This window comes from Suncus etruscus, chromosome 1, assembly GCF_024139225.1.
Source record: "Suncus etruscus isolate mSunEtr1 chromosome 1, mSunEtr1.pri.cur, whole genome shotgun sequence".
Lineage (NCBI taxonomy): Eukaryota > Metazoa > Chordata > Mammalia > Eulipotyphla > Soricidae > Suncus > Suncus etruscus.
The window spans coordinates 191,553,999-191,572,143 of NC_064848.1; the positions used below are offsets into that span (position 1 = coordinate 191,553,999).

The 18,145-nt window shown below is 55.6% G+C and overlaps 1 protein-coding gene and 1 non-coding gene across 2 annotated transcripts; both read right to left on the reverse strand.

The window, feature by feature from the left end:
• Window positions 1-507: 507 nt before the first annotated feature.
• Window positions 508-12,570, reverse strand: FAM171A2 (family with sequence similarity 171 member A2). The gene is made up of 8 exons (XM_049779065.1): window positions 12,391-12,570; window positions 8,973-9,200; window positions 8,674-8,766; window positions 3,252-3,410; window positions 2,991-3,170; window positions 2,794-2,910; window positions 2,582-2,708; window positions 508-2,047 (listed from the first exon to the last, which is right to left on the reverse strand). The coding sequence occupies exons 1-8, from the start codon at window positions 12,506-12,508 to the stop codon at window positions 517-519; spliced, it is 2,553 nt and encodes an 850-aa protein (XP_049635022.1). The 5' UTR covers window positions 12,509-12,570; the 3' UTR covers window positions 508-516.
• LOC126024967 (U6 spliceosomal RNA) lies at window positions 5,006-5,112 on the reverse strand. Its single transcript, XR_007501036.1, has one exon. It is a non-coding gene; the product is annotated as a U6 spliceosomal RNA (small nuclear RNA).
• Window positions 12,571-18,145: the final 5,575 nt, after the last annotated feature.

Consider the following 18,145-nt stretch of genomic DNA (forward strand, 5'->3'; position numbering starts at 1 on the left):
CATGTATTCGCTGTGTCAGTCCCATCACGTTCCCCCGGTCCCCAAGGCAGCCCCAGCCACCAGGCCTGGGGCATCTCAGCCCAGAGGGGACTCAGCAAGCAGCACCCCACCCCTCCCAGGGGTCCTCCAAACGCCCCTCCCTTCCCGGCCCTCACACTAGCAGCTGAGGCCAGGGTTTCCCTCCAGCTCCCCCACGAGAAGCGCGCTCTATATACAGTGGCGCTCACGCAGATCAGGCGCCCCCCACCCTGCCCTGCCCTCCTCCCCGAACCTCCCAGTCGGGGGTCTGCACCCCTTTCGCCTCCTCCCAGCTGGAGGCAGATAGATGAAGTGGGGGGGGGGGTGTCCCTCCCAAGCCAAGCCGTCCGTCAACCCAGCACATACCATGGGTAGCTTCTGCAGGGAGCAGACTTCCGAGCTAGTGGGTGGGTCTCCCCAAAACCCTTGGGGGGGGCGCTTCTTGGGGACAGGCCCCCTCCCAGGGTGACCGAGGCGAGGCGAAGCGAGGAGGTGCCACTACTTGACGTTGAAGACCATCAGGGGCCGCTCCTCCCGCCGCTGCCAGGGACTCTTCTTGTCGCCCGCGTCGTCGCCCACTTCGGCCCCCAACTCATCCTCGGGGCTGGTGAGCGAGTCGCGCCGCAGCTCGCTGGCGCTGCTGCGGGAACTGTCCCCTCGGCTGCGGCCCCGGCCTCGGGGCACGGTGGACGCGCGGCCTTCGGGCGCCGCCACCTCGTCCAGCAGCGGGGTCAGCGAGTTGTCCTCGGGGGAGCAGAGGCCCGTGCGGCTCTCGCTGCTGCTGGGCTCCGTGTCCTCGCTGAGGGCCAGGCGCGGGGGTGCAGGAGGCGGCGGCGGCGGCGGCGGAGGCGCCCCGGCGGCCGAGGTGGTCGGGATGCGCTCCCGCTCCTCCCGCAGCAGCCGCCGGCGTGCGGGCCTCGCTTCGTGCAAGTCGACGCCTGAGTCCAGGCTGGCGTCGGTGCTCCGGCCGCCCCCGCCGCCGCCTCCAGCGCCGCCACCCGCCTGCAGGTCGATGTAGGAATGGCGCACCTGCGAGTTGGAACGCCCGTCCAGGGACACGAACCAGGCGCGCGGGTGCGGCTTCACGCCCAGTTCCAGCAGCTTCTTCTCCGTCAGCGCCTGCAGCTCGCCGTTGAGCTGCGCCATGGTGGACTCGTTGAACAGCACCGGGATGGTCACCGAGCCGCTCACGGGGGCCGAGCGGCCGCCGCCCCAAGCCTCGCTGCCGGCCCCGACGCCCCCGAGGCCGCCCCCGGCCCCCTCGCCGCCGCCCGCGCCCTCGCGGCCTGCCAGGTGCGGGCGCTGCGCGTCGGGGGCCGGGAAGGCGCGCGCCGGGCCCGGGGCCGCCCCGTCGAGCGCGGTGGCTTCCTCGCCCGCCCCCGCGGCGCCCGCCTCGCCCCCCAGGCGCACGTAATGCGCGGGGATCACCAGGGTGGGCATGACGTTGCGGTACACGCTGTCCTTGAGGTGGTCGATGGAGCCGCAGAAGATGAGCTGGCCCGGCTGGCTGAGCGACGGCGGCCTCGACAGCTGGTCCACCGACTGCGACAGCAAGAAGTCGGGGGTCTTGCTCTCGGCGCCCCCTTTGTGCCCCAGGTAGTGCTCGAAGGGCGGCGGCGGCGAGGGGGGCTCGTGCAAGAAGGCCGCGGCCCCCGCCGGGCCCCTCCGGTACTCCTCCAAGCCGGCTTCCAGCCCACCGGGCCCCTCGACGGAACGCGCGCCCTTCAGCCCAGCGCCCTCGCCCCCGCGGGACCCCGCAGGCTCGGCGCCCCCCGGGCGGCTGGCGGAACGCGGCTTGGCACGGAAGAAGTCGTCGCGCGACGAGGCCAAGTCCCTGGAACTCGAGAAGGCCGAATGCAGGGGGCCCGGCGGTGGGGCTTCGGGGTCCCCCGACGGCCCGGACTCCAAGGGGCCGCCGCAGATGAGGTGCAGCTGGGACATCGAGGTGGCTTGGTCGCGCTTGTTGCCGTCCGAGGGTCCCGAGAGCTGCAACTTGCGGTGCTGTTGTCTCGGCTTCAGGCAGCGTCTCCTGGAAGGGAAGGGTGGGTGGAAGGGGGCGCTCAGGACAGGGTTGGGGTGGGGAGGTACAGGGCTCCTCAGGCCTGAAGGCTGCAAGCTGAGAGAGAGATGGATATAGAAGGGAGAATAAAGCCCTGAGGATACAGGGCTCAGGGAAGGGGCTGCGGAGCCTAGATGGGTCCTGGGTGAGATTGGTGGAGGCAAATGGATCCTGAGTGGGGACCCAAAAACACTTAAGCTGGCCAAGGTAGGTCCTCCCCAGGCTTCTGAGAAGTGAGAACCAACTGGTTGAGCAGCTGAGATAGTGTGTGAAGAGAACTGGCCTGCAGCAATCTATCGGGGGTTCCCCTCTACTAGCCTGGCAGAGCCTGGCACGGGGCTAGGAAACCCTTTCCTGTCAGCCAGAGAATCAGAGGCACTGGGTGCCAAATTTAGAGGTTCTGAATTCTAGGGTTTCGGCTCTGTGCTGGAACCAGGTATGGAGTACCCTCAGTGGGTACAGGGCTGGATGGCTGGGGGTGGCACCGCTGGGCCCAGCACTCACCGGCAGTAGTAGATGAGCAGGCACAGCAGAATGAGCACCAGCAGTGCCAGCGCTGCCAAGATAGTGAGCAGGAAGATGGTGTGGTAGGTGCCGATGTCCTGGATGCCCGACGTGATGGTGACTAGCCCTGTGAGAGTAGCCCAGGTGGGCGTGATCGGCCTGACTTTCTGGGGTCCCCTCCCTCCTGTCTCCCAGGCTCCCCTTCCACTCACCAGTGGTGGGCGAGGCCATGGCCGCCGCCCAGTATCCCAGCTGGGGAGACACGAAGGTCCAGCAGAGCTGCCGGCCTTCCTTCCGGATGACTCCAGTGCCATTGCGTACCCACAGTCCTGAGAAAGTGGGGGATTCATCAGACTCACCAAGCCCCAAATTCTTCCCCTCAACTTGCAGCACCCCCCAGAGCACTCACCACTCTTGGGGTCAAATCTCCAGGCGGGAATGCTGGTGCCCACAGTGAGGGCGCGTGGCTCCGAGGGCACGGGCAGGGACAGGTGAATGGGACCCGAGAGTGGCACCTCCGTCCCGTTGCCTGTCAGCAGGTGTACACTCACAGCTGCCAGCGGCATCAGCTCCAGCCACGAGCCATTGCCTGCGAGCAGGACAGGGACACACAGGCTGAGAGCTAAATCCAGGAAGGGGGCCTAGCCCACCCTGCCTGGCCCCCGCATACCTGAGCTGGATGCCTCAGTGCCCAGGAAGGCAGGGAAGGCGCGCATTTCCTGCTGGGTGCTGGCTGGGGTAAGCGAGGCCCAGAGCTGGCTGTAGGTGGAGCTGACCGGCAGGCGGGCAGCTCGGCGCTGAAACTGCACCCAGGGCTGGGAGCGGGCACCTGGGGGGAGAGAAGGCTGCGGTGTGGTGGCCTGACCAGGGACGAGGGTCCCAGGATCAGAGTGGACAATAAACATGTGAGGGGCTGGCAAGATAGCACAGTGGTAGGACATTTGCCTTGCATGCGGCAGACCAGGGAGGGACCCGGTTCGATTCCCAGCATATCATACAGTTCCCCAGCCTGCCAGGGGTAATTTCTGAGTGCAGAGCCAGGAGTGACCCCTGAGCACAGCTGGGTGTGGACCAGAAACCAATCAATCAATGAATCAATAAATAAAATTTTCTTTTTTTGTTTTTTGTTTGTTTGTTTTTGTTTTTAAAGAGGGCTGGAGGTAAAGTATTTGCCTTGCATACAGAAGGACGGTGATTCAAATCCTGGTATCCCATATGGTCCCCCAATCCTGTCAGGAGCGATTTCTGAGCATAGAGCCAGGAGTAATTCCTCAGCACTGCCGGGTGTGACCCAAAAACAAAATTAAAAAAAAGGGGGGGGGCTGTAGCAATAGCAGTGATAAGGCGTTTGCCTTGAATATGACCAACACAGGATGGACCCTGCTTTGAATCCTGGCATCCCATATGGTCCCCTGTGCCTGCCAGGAGCAATTTCTGAGCACAGAGCCAAGAGTAACTCCTGAGCACCCCAGGTGTGACCCAAAAAACAAAAACCAAAAAAAAGAAAAAAAGAAAAGAAAAGAAGCGTGTGTGGAAAGTCAGGGCATAGGGAGATGGAAGGATGGTGACCATGGGGAGAGCTACTTGGTCTCCTAAGTTGAGCGGGAAGGGCAGAGGGCCTGGAATCCTGTCCTGGCTGACTTTACAATGACACTGAGCTTTAGTTAGGTGTTACTCTGAGATTAGTGTTCAGGGGTCTTCCCCAGCAGTGCTCAGGAGACCACCTGGGACTGGTGATCAGACCTGGGCCTACTACATGCAAAGCATGGGGCCCAGTCTTTTGGGCTATCTTCCAAGCCCCTGAATGTCTTTTTTTTGGGGGGAGAGTCTACACCCAGCAGAGCTCGGGGAAGTCTGTGCTCAGAAATTGTTCCTGGCAGGCTTGGGGGACCATATGGGATAATGGGGATTGAACCCAGGTCTGTCCCGGGTCTGCAGCATGAAAGGCAAACACCCTACTGCTGTGCTATCTATCACTCTGGGCCCCCTGAATATCTTTTTAAAAATTATTTTGCAGGGCCTAAGTGATAGCACAGCAGGCAAGGTGTTTGCCTTGCATGTGGTCGACCGGGTTAAATCCCAACATACTATACGGTTCCTTGAGCCCGCCAGGAGTAATTCCTTTTTTTTTTTTTTTTTGTTTTTGTTTTTGGGCCACACCCGGTATCGCTCAGAGGTTACTCCTGGCTATGTGCTCAGAAGTTGCTCCTGGCTTGGGGGACCATATGGGACGCCGGGGGATCGAACTGTGGTCCGTCCAAGGCTAGCGCAGGCAAGGCAGGCACCTTACCTCTTGCGCCACCGCCCGGCCCCCTCCTTTTTTTTTTTTTTTATTTAAATAATTTCTTTAGGCACAATGGTTACAAACATGTTCTTAATTGGGTTTCAGCCATAAAATGCGCACCCCCCCTTCATCAGTGCAATAAAAATAAGGAACACTTCATAAATCTGTGTGTCATCCTTGCACAGGGGTCATGCTAATCTTCTCTGTATTGTTCCAATTTTGGTATATGTGCTGCCAAAGTGAGCACCAGGAGTGATTTCTTTCCCATTTTTTGGAAGGGGGGGAGGCACATTCATTTGACGCTCAGGGGTTACTCCTGGCTAAGCACTCAGAAATTGCCTGACTTGGAAGGATCGAACCGAGGTCCATCCTAGTCTAGTGCTTGCAAGTGCCACCTCTCCAGCCCCAAGGAGTAATTTCTGAGTGGAGAGAGTAACCCCTGAGTGCTTCTGGGTGTGGCCCCAAACTCAAAAACAAATTATTTTGGGGGGTTACATTGGCAGTGCTCAGATATAACTCTTGGCAGTACTTTAGTGGACCATATGGTGCCAGGGATTGAACCACCACCAGCTGGTTTCAAGGCAAGCACCTTAACATACATATGAGGCTGGAGAGATAGTATAGTAGGTAGGGCACTTGCCTAGCACATGACCAGTCCGAGTTTGATCTCCTGCATCCCAGATGGTCCCCTGAGCACTGCCAGAAGTGACCCCGAACACAAAGGCAGAAATAAACTCTAAGCACCACCATGTGTGGCCCAGAAACAGAAGGAAAAAAAAAATCCTTGAATTCAGCTGATGAATGATTCAATCCCTGCTACTGTGTATGGTTCCCTGAGCACCTCCAGGAGTTCTCCTGAGCACAGGATAGTCCTTGAGCACTGCCCAAAATAATACAATAAAATAAAAAAAAATAGAGTGGGATCTGGAGTGATAGTACAGTGGTTAAGGTGCCTGCCTTGCATGCAACCAACCCAGATTCAATCCCCCATATCCCATATGATCCCCCAAGCACTTCCAGGAGTAGTGAGTGCAAAGCCAGGAGTAAGCCCTGTGACCCAGAAACACCCCTCCACAATTTTTTTTTTAAGTTACACTGACTAGGGAGCCAGCTCCAGGCCTAGGCCTAGCCTGTGCAAAGACCCAACTTCAATTCCAGACACCATGAAGGCCATCCTGAGCAGCCAGGTGTAGTCCTGGAGACACTTGAGCGCTGCTGGGTGTCACCCAGGTGTACCCTCACACCATTGTGTTGCATCACCAGACTATGCCATTGAACCATCAGTCCCCTGAGCACTGCTTGGGAGAACCCCCCAAAAAGTTCATAAATTTTAAATGTATTTTAAGTTTAGTAACCACGTGCAATGAGTTGCGATAGCAGTAGACAGCCTGTGTGTGTGTGTGTGCGTGCGTGTGTGCGTGTGTGTGGCCATGTGTGTATGTGTGTAGTGCAGCCTTCATCTCTCCTGGGGTGGAGGTAATACTTGAACCCATCAAGAATCAGCCCTGAGGACAGAGCCAGGAGTGAGCACTGCTGGGGTTGACCAATAAATAAAACAAACAAGAAAGCAACTCTCATTTCTCAGAGTAATGCCACCAGCTGGTCAGTTGCTTTTGGGGGGAAGGGCCACACCTGGTGATGCTCAGGGGTTCCTCCTGGCTATGTGCTCAGAAATCGCTCCTGAATTGGGGGACCATCTGGGACACTGGGGGATCGAACCGCAGTCCATCCTAGGTTAGCACATGCAAGACAAATGCCCTACCACTTGTGCCACAGCTCCGGCCCCTAGTTGGTCAGTTTTTGGGTTTTTTTGTTTTGTTTTGTTTGGTTTGGTTTTTTTGATTTTTGGGTCACACTCGGCCATGCTCAGGGGCTTACTCCTGGATCTATGCTCAGAAATCGCTCCTGGCAGGTGCAGGATACCATATGGAATGCTGGGATTCGAACCACCGACCTTCTGCATGCAAGGCAAATGCCTTACCTCCATGCTATCTCTCCGGCTACTAGTTGGTCAGTTTTAAAGTGTTTTGGTCACTATTCTAAGCAGGTGTCACCCCTGGAGCTGGTGGTGCCTTTCTTCACCTCCGTGTGACAGAGACAGAGAGGCTGAAATTGTACTTGCCCAGTGTCACAGTCTCAGGCCCAACTGAAGCCTAAGCATTGGTGTCTCCTAAGCCAGGCTGTCTCCCCTAAATATACTGAGTGGTCCTGAGGAGTCTTGCAGGGCGAAGGCAACTTGGCCAGGCAGGGCAGTGGAGAGGGATTTCCAGGAGACTAGTTGGGGTGGAGAAGGAGAAGGGCAGGAGAAGAAGTGTGTTGGTCTGGGCCCCTCAAAACATTCCTTTGTAGGGGATGGAGTCGGGACTCATTGAGCACTGGGAGGGGAGCCAGGAAGAGTTTGAAGCTAGGGGGCAACAAAGACTCGTTTGATGGTTTAGAAACTTGCAAAACCTTTTTAGAAGCCTCTGATTCAGGATCAGAGAGATGGAGATGAGCACAGGAACCAACTGGGAACAAGAGCACCAGCCAGGAGAGTTCAGTTGGGGAGAGGGTGCTCCCAGCCCACAGTCTGCAGTGGTCCCTGCTACTTACCAGATGGGGCCTCCCTTCTGCCAGGGCCCTATAGCCATAGTCTAGCCATAGAGAGATAGTATAGGAGGTAGGGCACTTGCCTAGCACATGACCAGCCCAGGTTTGATCTCCTGCATCCCAGATGGTCCCCTGGGATGTGGCCCCCCAGGGTCTGCTGAACCCCCTGGTCTGTTCCCCTGTGAACTCCCGAGCATCCTCAAAGGGTAGAGCTTCTCAGCTGCCTGCCCCAAGCTGATCCTCTGAGGGTTGTGGTGCCCTATGGGTCTGTCTGCCTGCCAGAGCTTTGTCCTGCCCAGCCACTGCTCCCCTGAACCCAGTAGTGCCCATGTGGCATGGAAATGCTGCAAGTCCTGTGGGTAGATCATGCTTTGCATGCATGACCTGCTAACCCAGTGGGTGCCCAGCAGGCGCATGGACAGTGTGTGGAGATAAAGAGAGAAATCACAAGTAGCCTCAACTCTAATAAACATTTATTTGCCACCTTCTTGGGTTTCATTTTGTTTTGTTTGGGGCCACACCCAGCAATGTTCAGGGATTACTCTTGGCTCTGCACTCCGGATTCACTCCTGGTGGTACTTGAGAAACCATATGGATGCCAGGAATTGAACTGAGGTTGGTCGAGTGCAAATAAGGGTCCTACCTGCTATACTATGGCCCCATATTTGCCACCTCTTTTTTTTTTTTGCCACACCCAGTGGCACTCAGGGGTTACTCCTTGCTCTGCGCTCATAAATCACTCCTGGCAGAATCAGGCGACCATATGAGAGGCCAAGGACCGAACCCAGATCGACCACATGCAGGGCAAATTCCCTATCCACTGTGCTATTGTTCTAGCCCTGTCACCTTTTTGTTTTTGTTTTGGGGCCATAACTGGCAATACTCAGGGCTTCCTTCTGACTCCTTACTCAGGGATCACTCCTAAAAAGCTTCCATATAAGGAACCATATAGGGTGCCACGAATCAAACTGGACTGCCACTTGCAAGGTTCACAACCTGTTTGCTGTCTGTCGGCTCTGACTCCCTCCTGGGTTTTGCAGATCTGTCATTACTCAATCCTGACCTCAGCATCTCAACATCCACCTCTTTCAGCTAAGCCAAGGCTCAGAGAGGTGAAGAGTCTACCCCAAAGTTACCAAGTGAGCCTGGGGAAGAAGGGCAGCCCACAGATCCACACCAGAGGAGGACGAGCAGCTGAGTATGTGCACAGAGGCCTTACCAGGTGAGCCCAGGAGGATATGCACCAGGTCCTCGTACAGAATGAGAGTGGCCGGTCGCTCAGGGAGCAAGTAGAGGCTGACAGATGCATACACTGCAGAGGGGCACTCAGTCAGTTCCAGAGCAAGTGCCCCCCCCTTCCATCCGAATCCCAGTGATCTCACCCCTCTCAGCCCCCTCTGCATACCCCATCCCAGGCAGCAGCTGCTGGGAAGCTGCCCCCTCCGCCCTCACGGACTATTCTGGGCAGGGGCTGAGGGGGTCAGCTGCTGCCCCCCCTTCCACCTGCCCCTGACTCACAGGGCAGCTTGTCAACACGCCAGGGCACGGAGTTGGTGAGGAAGCCCGGGCGGGCGGCAGTGACCAGCACCCAGGTGCCCAGACGGTAACTGAGGGGCAGCGTGGCTATGCCCTCCGAGTCGGTGGTGCCAGCGGCCAGCAGCATCCGGTTCCCAAACACGTCCACGGAGGCCCGAGCCAGGGGCACCAGCTCCCCGCTCACGTACACCTGCACCTTGATCAGGATCTCTGTGGGCAGGAGTGGGGAGAGAGTGAGGAGTGGGGTGGGCCAGAGGAACAGGGAGCTCCGGAGACCAGAGGAGGGCGCTGGACATTGGGGGCACCAGACAAGGTGCTACACAACAGACCAGGTGTTCCGACAGCCAGATCATCTGAGCAACTGATGCTGAGAACTGCCGGGAAAGGGGTACAGCCACTGTACCCCCCCTACTGTAGCATGTGCGTGCTCCCACGCCCTGACGCTTCTGAATCTGGCTGTGCCTTTGATTAATAATATCATAATTATATTTAGCAGCATTTTGTCCTTTGCATGGTACATGAAAGGGTGTCATTTGCAGCCCATGATATATTAGACATGATTTAAAAAAAATAAGTTCTTTTTTTTTTTTTTTTGGTTTTTGGGCCACACCCGTTTGACGCTCAGGGGTTACTCCTGGCTATGCGCTCAGAAATCGCCCCTGGCTTGGGGGGACCATATGGGACGCCGGGGGATCGAACCGCGGTCCTTCCTTGGCTAGCGCTTGCAAGGCAGACACCTTACCTCCAGCGCCACCTACTCGGCCCCAAAAAATAAGTTCTTAACCCATTTTACAGATGAAAGAATTGAGGCGCCCGAGTCTCAATCTTTGCTCTACAGTGAGGTGTAAGAGCTGGGCTCAGTTCTTACCCACCGAACCAGAGACGGCTAATGTCAGTGGGAGGAGAGGGCAGGACGCAGCCATGGGAAGGAGCTGAGTTATTTTGAGTTCCCAGGAGACACGTGAGAAAGGGATGCCGGGGGCACGGGTCCCCCCATACAGCCTCTGCCCAGAATGTTTTGCACGGGCCCGTTTGCTTTTAGCTTTCCTACTTAAACCCAGAACCAAGTCAAGTACCTCCTGACCCTTCCCTGTTCACATAAATGCCCATCCCTCTCAGCTGGTCAGCTACTGCCAGTCCCCATGGCAATGCCCTCATTCCATCAGGCAGGGAGTGGGGCCCTGGCAAGGGGCAGGAGATTGTGTGTGAGTTGAGTGTTAGTGTGGGTGAGCGTGTGTAGTGTGAATAGTGTATGAGAAAGAGTATGTTGAGGGTGGAGTCGGTATGTGTTTGTGTGTATTCTGTGTGTATTGTGTGTGAATGTGTGGGAGAGTAACAGAGTGAGAGAGAGTATATGTGTGTATGTGTGTAACCCAGCCCAAGATAAACAAGGAGAGACTGGAAAGAAAAGTCCACTTTGCCCCCCCAAGTCCCAGAGGGGCTAGAAGATGTCCTAAGCTCCCTTGGGTGCAGGGAGCAGACTTAGTGATTCTCCTGGATTCCCAAGGGCCACACCCCTGTGATTCCAAGCTACTGTGGGCTCCTGCCTCACCCCTACTGGCATGGTCATGCCTGGAAAAATCCAGGGACCTCAGTGAAGGGATCGCTGGTGCAGCCGAAGTGGTCCAGGTACTGAAGGAGGGGCCTGGAGATGTCACAGGCCGGGCTGGGGACAGGCAGGGAGCCTCGAGGGCATAGCCAGACATTCAGCAGTGACAGGTGTCCCCTCAGCCTTTATCCAGGCCGTGCCACGCCTGCCCCTGGCATCCCATCCAGCTGTAGGCTGGAGTCATTTCCCAAGCCAGATAACTGAGTCTGGGGGGGCCAAAGGGGCTGCAGTGCACACACCCAGGCCCTCCCTCCTGCTGATTCTCCAGCCCAGCAGCCCCCACGTACCCTGACACCCCACCCACATTCATATTTCACCCCACCCATCCATCACCCACCCACACTCCACCCATATGCCACCCCCACACTCCAACACACACACACACACACAACACACTCCACCCCCACCAAGTCGGAATTCTGAGACGCGAAGGGGCCTGGGGCAGCTGGATAGAGCAGCTGGGAAGAGAGGACCAGAGGTCTAGGGAATGCTGCATTAGCCAGCCCTAGAGGGGGGAGCAGAAATAAATAGGGGTGTCAGACTGGGGCGTAGGGCGGGCAGGTACCTGACAGGCCCCCTTTCCCCCCTTTCAGCCTGGGCTTCCAGCCAGCAGCCCAGAAGACCCCTCCTCTCCTGGCTCCAATCCAGCCCATTTCCGGGGCTCCCCCTTAAGGGGGAGCAGACCCAGAGGAAAAGCTTCCTGGGAAATGGGGTCCTTCCCCCCCCCTCAGCAGGGGAGGCCAAGGCGTGTGGAGCTTGTCCCAGGGCCCAAAGGCTCCCAAAGCCTGAGCCCAGTGGGTTTTCCGCCTGGCTCCAGGAGGAAATCCGAACCCCTCCCTTCTTCCGGACCCCACTTCCCTCATCCAGACCCCCCCATCTTGCTTTTCCTGCCAGCTCCTTGGGAGGGGGAGGAGGGGCCCTGGGGGAACCCAGGCAGGGAGAGGTGGAAGAGGCCGGGGGTGGGGTGGGAGGACGGGCAAGGAACCGAAGGTGGGCGTAGGGCTGGAGTGGGTAGGTGGGCATTAGGTGGGCATTGGGGAGCCCTGCTCCTGCTGCGGGAACCGCCCCCACCTCATTCGCCCACATGCTTCGGGGGTGAGGGCTGGGAGGGTCTCCCCACTACCTTGGGGTACTGAGATGAGGAAGGGGTGGCTGGGGAAAGGAGTGGCCTGCTAGAATTGGGGGGGGGACACCTAGACACCTGCCCCCCGCCCAGCACTGCATGGCCCTAGGAGGCACCCCAGCCTGCCACACGCCTTTTCCTCCCATGCAGCTAAACGGGCATCACCTTGCTGCACCCCAAATTGAAGGGCAGGCAGGCAGGCTGGGGGCTGCCAGCAGCCACCCGCCCACAGCCTCACCCACACGCCCCGGCGCCCCCGCGCCTAGCCCGCTCCAGGCGCCCAGTCCCCACGCGGGCCCGGGGTGGGGTGTCGGCCGCCGGGGCGCCTCGGGCCCGGAGCGGGGACCCCCACGGGGGGCTGCAAGAGGGCGCCCGCCCCAGCCCGCCCCTGGGCGGGTGTCTCCGCTAGACAATGGCTCCGGCAGGCAGCAGCGCCTCGCGGACCCGCAGGGAGAAAAACAAGGCGGGAGGGGGCGGCGACGCGGAGCCGGGGGGGTCCCCTCCTTGCCTCCCCTCCTGCCCCATTGTGTCGCCCCCAGCCCGGGCTCGCCCCCGCCCCGCTCCCACGCCGGAGAAACCCCCCGATCGCGGGCGCGGAGGACGGAGACGGGGTGCGGGGTGCGGGGCCCGGGACCCGCCGTGACCGCCCCTTCCCCGCCCGGACTCACCCTGCGGGCTCGGGGGCTCCGGCGGAGACTTGCCCGGAGCCCGGGAGGCGCCCCCGAGCAGCAGCCCCAGCAGCGGCAGCAGCCGCGCCAGGACGCCCGGGCCACTCGGCGGCGGCATCGCGGGGCGCGGCCCGGTCCTAGCGGTCCATGGCTCCCGCCCGGCCCGGCCCCGCTCGGCCCCGGCCCCGGCCCCGCTCCGCTCCTGCACGGGCTCCGCTCGGCTCCCGCTCCGGCTGCGGCGGCCGCTCCGGTCCGCTCGGCTCCACTCGGCGCGATTGTCTCCGCCCGGAGCCGCCGCCAGCGCCCTCTGCAGGCGCCCCCTCAGCCCGGGGTCTCTGGGCGCCGCCCCCTCGCTGGCCGCCCTGGGCCCACCCCGCCGCCCCCAGCCTGGCTCGGCCCGGGAGGGAGCGAGCCTGCCCGCCCGGTCATCGGGGTCGTTCGAGGGTGCTCCAGGGACCCCCGTCCCGGGCCGTGCAAGAATTGGGGCTGGAGAGATGGCTCAGAGAAGCAGAAAGAGGGTGCACACGGGTAGGGGTCTTCTTGCCTTGCACGCAGCCGACCCGGGTTCGAGTCCCCGCATCCCTGAGCACCGTCGGGTGAGGCCCCAGAAACGACAACGAGCAGCTAAAGAACTGTGCAAACTCTCATATGGGAGTTTGGAGGCAAAACGCGGGTGGTCGCTGGGGAACCTGTGACTGGTTCCTTGCCCATGTAGTCGGGGTTATGTAGCTTTGTAGGTCTCCCTTTATAAAGGGGGATTGAAGGGCAGGAGAGATGGTACGGTGGGTAGGGTGCTTGGCTCGCACGCAGCCGACCTGGTTTGGAGAGTCTGATCCTCGGACCCCAGATCATCTCAGCTGTCTGAACCTCTCCAGGAATGGTCCCTAATCTCAGAGCCAGGAGCAAGTCCTGAAGCACCCCTAGGTGTGGCCCCCCGAAACAAGAAATCAAACGGGAATTTAACTTCATCTATTGCATTCTATCATGATTAAAGCTTGACACACATTACAGTGAGAATTGGAGAAACCATGTGTCATGGAGTGGTTGTAATGAGGAAAGGATTTAGGACAGGTCGCCTGCCAGGATCATGGTGCAGTAAATGGCATTTTGGTTGGGGCGGTGACAGATCCACAGCTGGGCAGTCATAGTACTTAGGTTTCTCCAGATGGAGAACCCTTGAGAAGCCACTTTGGCCTCAACAGTTTTAGTTCATGGTTGAGACACGAGGCTTACTTTTTGACTTCAGCCATTTAACTTCACATTTGAAGTTTCTGGTGGGCCCCAGCCCTAGCCAAGCTCTGTCCTTTCCGTTTCTGGTTGTCACTATTCACCCTGCTCCCTATGTTTATCTAATCAGGCCCTTCCAAGCCCCCCAGGTTTATCACCTTTTCTTTTTGCAGTATGGTGTGAAAGAGGGACTGGAGACCTAAGACAATGGCCTTGACCCCAGAGGGTAATAAATATCTCCTTTGGTGGTGTCTTCTGATTGAAGAGTTCAAAATCACCAGTTCTTCCATTTTCTTTCCTTCCGTCCTTTCCTTCCTTCCTTTCTCCTTCCTTTCTTTTATTCCTCCTTCCTTCCTTCCTTCCTTCCTTCCTTCCTTCCTTCCTTCCTTCCTCCTCCCTCCCTCCCTCCCTCCCTCCCTCCTCCCTCCCTCCCCCCTCCTTTCTTTCTTTCTTTCTTTCTTTTTCTTTCTTTTCTTTCTTCTTTCTTTCTTTCTTTCTTTCTTTCTTTCTTTCTTTCTTTCTTTCTTTCTTTCTTTTTCTTCTTTTTCTTTCTTTCTTTCTTCTTTTCTTTCTCTCTTTCTTTCCTCCTCTTTCTTTCTCTCTTTCTCTCTTTCGTTCGTGGTTTTTGGTCACACCCGACAGTGCTCAGGGTTACTCCTGGCTCCATGCTCAGAAATTGCTCCTGGCAGGCACGGGGGACCATATGGGACGTCGGGATTCCAACCGATGACCTTCTGCATGAAAGGCAAACGCCTTACCTCCATGCTATCTCTCTGGCCCCTCTTTCTTTCTTTCTTTCTTTCTTTCTTCTTTCTTTCTTTCTTTCTTTCTTCTTCTCTTTCTTTCTTTCTTTCTTTTTCTTTCTTCTTTCTTTCTTCTCTTTCTTTCTTTTTCTTTCTCTTTCTTTTCTTTCTTCCTTTCTTTCTTTTTCTTTCTTTCTTTCTTTCTTTCTTTCTTCTTTCTTTCTTTCTTTCTTTTCTTTTTCTTTCTTTCTTTCTTTCTTTCTTTCACTTCTTTCTCTTTTCTTCATTCCTCCTTTTTTCTCTCTCCTTTTATGCCTCCCTCTCTTTTTCTCTTTCTCATAAATTTCTCTCTAACCAGATTTTCCAGCTCAGTTCTTATGTAACCATTCTTGGGAGCCTCATCACAGGATTTCGCGCTCTTCCCTGGTGAATTTTGTCTTGTTGGTTTCAGCCCAATTTTGCAATCTGTCAAGGCTGCCTGGAATCTGCTTCCGTCACCCGTTGTAGGGTGCTCCCTGCCAGCCAGCTGCCATCTGTGGGTGAAGAGAAGTTTCCTCTGCCACCATTCAAGGGACCATGACGCCCCCCCCCCAGGGCCCAGGGCCAGGATGGAGCTTTGGGACACTCCTCCACCCCCACAGAGATCTTTAACTTTATCCAGGTTGGGCTGGTCAGGTTTCAATCTGAGTCTCAATCATCCAACAGACATTCTTGTTTGTTTGTAAGGACAACTGCCAAGTGCTTCCCTGTATCAAAATAAATAAAGACCAGTACTTACTGAAAGACAATTTGAGGGGCTGAAGTGATAGTATGGCGACTAGAGATCTTGGCTTGTACGTGGTTGGCCTCAGTTCAATCCTCAGCACCAATTACACTTCTCCTGGGCACAACCCGGAGGGATCCCTGAGCATTGCCAGTGTGGCCCCCAAAATAAAAAATAAATAAATAAATAAACTGTCTGAATCGAACCATACACAAAGGTGGAGGAAGGGGAGGAGTTTGGCTGATGTTCTAGGATTACAGCTTAATCTTTTCCTAAATGTTCATAATTATCCCAACTAGGAACTTGCCCTGGATCTTGCCAGGCATGGTTATCAAATTCTTCTGTTCAGAATATATCTTTTGCCCTTTTGGGCCAAGGCAAACACCAGCAGCTGGAGTGGGGTTCAAGTACCAGTGGCTTCTCCCCTCCACTTAGGGTCAAATTCAAAGCCCTTCCTGTGGCCAGAGGTTGCTACCCACCCCTTTAGGCCCCTTCCTGTGCCTGCCTCAGATACCTGTGCCTCTTCCTTTTGTTTAAATAAAAACACCACGGTCCTTGACTGACCTAAGGCCTTCCCCCTACTATTCCTCTGTCTGCAGTACTTTCTTTCCTGGGCCATTCATCAACCTTTCTCATCACTGGGGAGAGGTCTTCCCTGACCACTCCACCTGGACACCACCTCTCTCTTAGCACCCATAGAGTCTGTCATCCATCTCTCATTAACTTTTTCCCTTTATTTTTACTTGCTGAAAAGACTTCAACTGACCACATATTATTATTATTTATTATTTGTTTGTATTTGGGTCACACCTGGCAGCAGTCAGGTGTTACTCCTGGCTCTAGACTCAGAAATCACTCTTGGCAGGCTTGGGGGACCATATGAGATGCTGGGATTTGAACCTGAGTAACCCCTGAGCACTGCCGTGTGTGACCTAAAACAAAACAAAAAATGGGGGGGGCCACACTCTGTTCTACTCTTTTCAGAGGCCACTTCTGGCTGTGCTTGGAAGTCACTATAGATAGTACTTATGGATTGAATCTAGGTATCCTGTATACAAAGCCTTTGAACTATCATTTTGGTCCTGATCATATATTTATTTGTGTGTGTGTGTGTGTGTGTGTGTGTGTGTGTGTGTGTGTGTGTGTGTGTGTACTGGCCACAGGTTGCTCTGGGCTTACTTCTGACTGCACAGGCTCTGGGGACCCTAGAGAGTGCCTGGAATTGAACCCAGGTCTGTGCATGCAAGATAAATTTTCTCCCATTGTACTATGTCTTTGGTGCTCTTCATTTACTTTTTACTTTTGGTTAATTGGAAATGAGTTCCCCAAGGCAAGGGACTGGATTTTCTTTGAGAAGTCATCCCATCACTGGATAGGATTGTTGCAGAGAATTTTATTTTTTCAGATCCTTGTGGATTATGAGTAAGATTAGCACAGCACTCATCAGAGATCTTCACTGCATGCAGCAGCAGCTCTTTATTTTACAGCTCAAATAGTAGCTGGACTGAGGTGGCAGCCACAGCAACCACACTACACACCTCTTCCCCAGAGGACTCAAAAGGAAGTTAGGGTAGACTCCGGACCAAAAAAAAAGGCAAAATAAAACTAGAAGACCTGGGCAGGAGATAACACAGTGGTAGGGTGTTTGCTTTGCACACGACTGACCTGGGACAGTCCTGGGTTTGAATCCCATATGGTCTCCTGAGCCTGCCAGGAGTGATTTCTGAGCACAAAGCCAGGAGTAACCTGAGTGCCACCAGGCATGGACAAAAAAAACCAAAAACAAACAAAAAAACTAGAAGATCAGCTCTCAATATGGTGTACTTCCCCTCTTGCTTTCTGATTGGTTGTTTCTTTATGTAAATGAGGGTTTGTGGGGCTGACTGACCAGTCAGAAAATTCTGTGCAAATAATAACATGTTATCAACCAATTGGATAGCAAATGTAAATGAGTCACAACTAGAGGTCTTGATTCTCTGGCCCATCCTGTTTCCTCTGTGACTGTTCCAGGCATATGGAAGGTACTCACTACATAAAACTTAAAAATATTTGAATCAACAAATCTTTGAAGACTCAAGTGGGTCTTCCACCTCTGTCCCCATCTCCAGTCTCAGCTGTGAGAGATTTTCTTCCACCCTGAGCCCTGAGGTGAGCTCCCTGCTGTGTGCCCTCTTTCCAGATCAAATATTCTTCTTGGTGGAGCAGAAGGACTAGCAGCAGGGAAGCAAGGCAGCAGTGCCTGCTGGTTCTCTTCTCCCTGCTGTTACACACCCTTTGGAAGGCTGAAGGCTCAGCTGGCCTCCTATGCCCCTCCTCATGCCAAATGTGGCTTTCAAGACCTCTTATTCATTCCTTTTTTGTTATTTATTGGGAGAACACATTACTTTCCCATATCTCAGGTTATCTTTTTTCGATTTTTGTTTTTGGGTCACACCCGGTGGTGCTCAAGGGTTGGTTACTCCTGGCTCTGGGCTCAGAAATCACTCCTGGCAGGCTTGGGGGACCATATGGGATGCAGAGAATCGAACATTGAGTCCATCCCATCTGCGGTATGCAAGGCAAATGCCCTAACCTATTGCTATGCTATCTCTCTGGCCCTTAAGGTTATCTTGACACTCAAATCATAAAAAGATATTGTCCAGGGGCCGGGTAGGTGGCGCTGGAGGTAAGGTGTCTGCCTTGCAAGCGCTAGCCAAGGAAGGACCGCAGTTCGATCCCCCGGCGTCCCATATGGTCCCCCCAAGCCAGGGGCGATTTCTGAGCACATAGCCAGGAGTAACCCCTGAGCGTCAAACGGGTGTGGCCCAAAAACCAAAAAAAAAAAAAAAAAAAAAAAGATATTGTCCAAAGTTGTCCTCAGGGATTCAGGATGCTTTCTCTGATATCTCCAAACCTCATATCATCCCACTATCCTCAGTCCCCCCATCCTCCTTCAGTCTCACCTGAAGATCGTGTCACCCTTTTTCCCATTTTCCACACACCCACTGTCTATGACTCCCCAAAGATGGTCCCTTCAACCTGT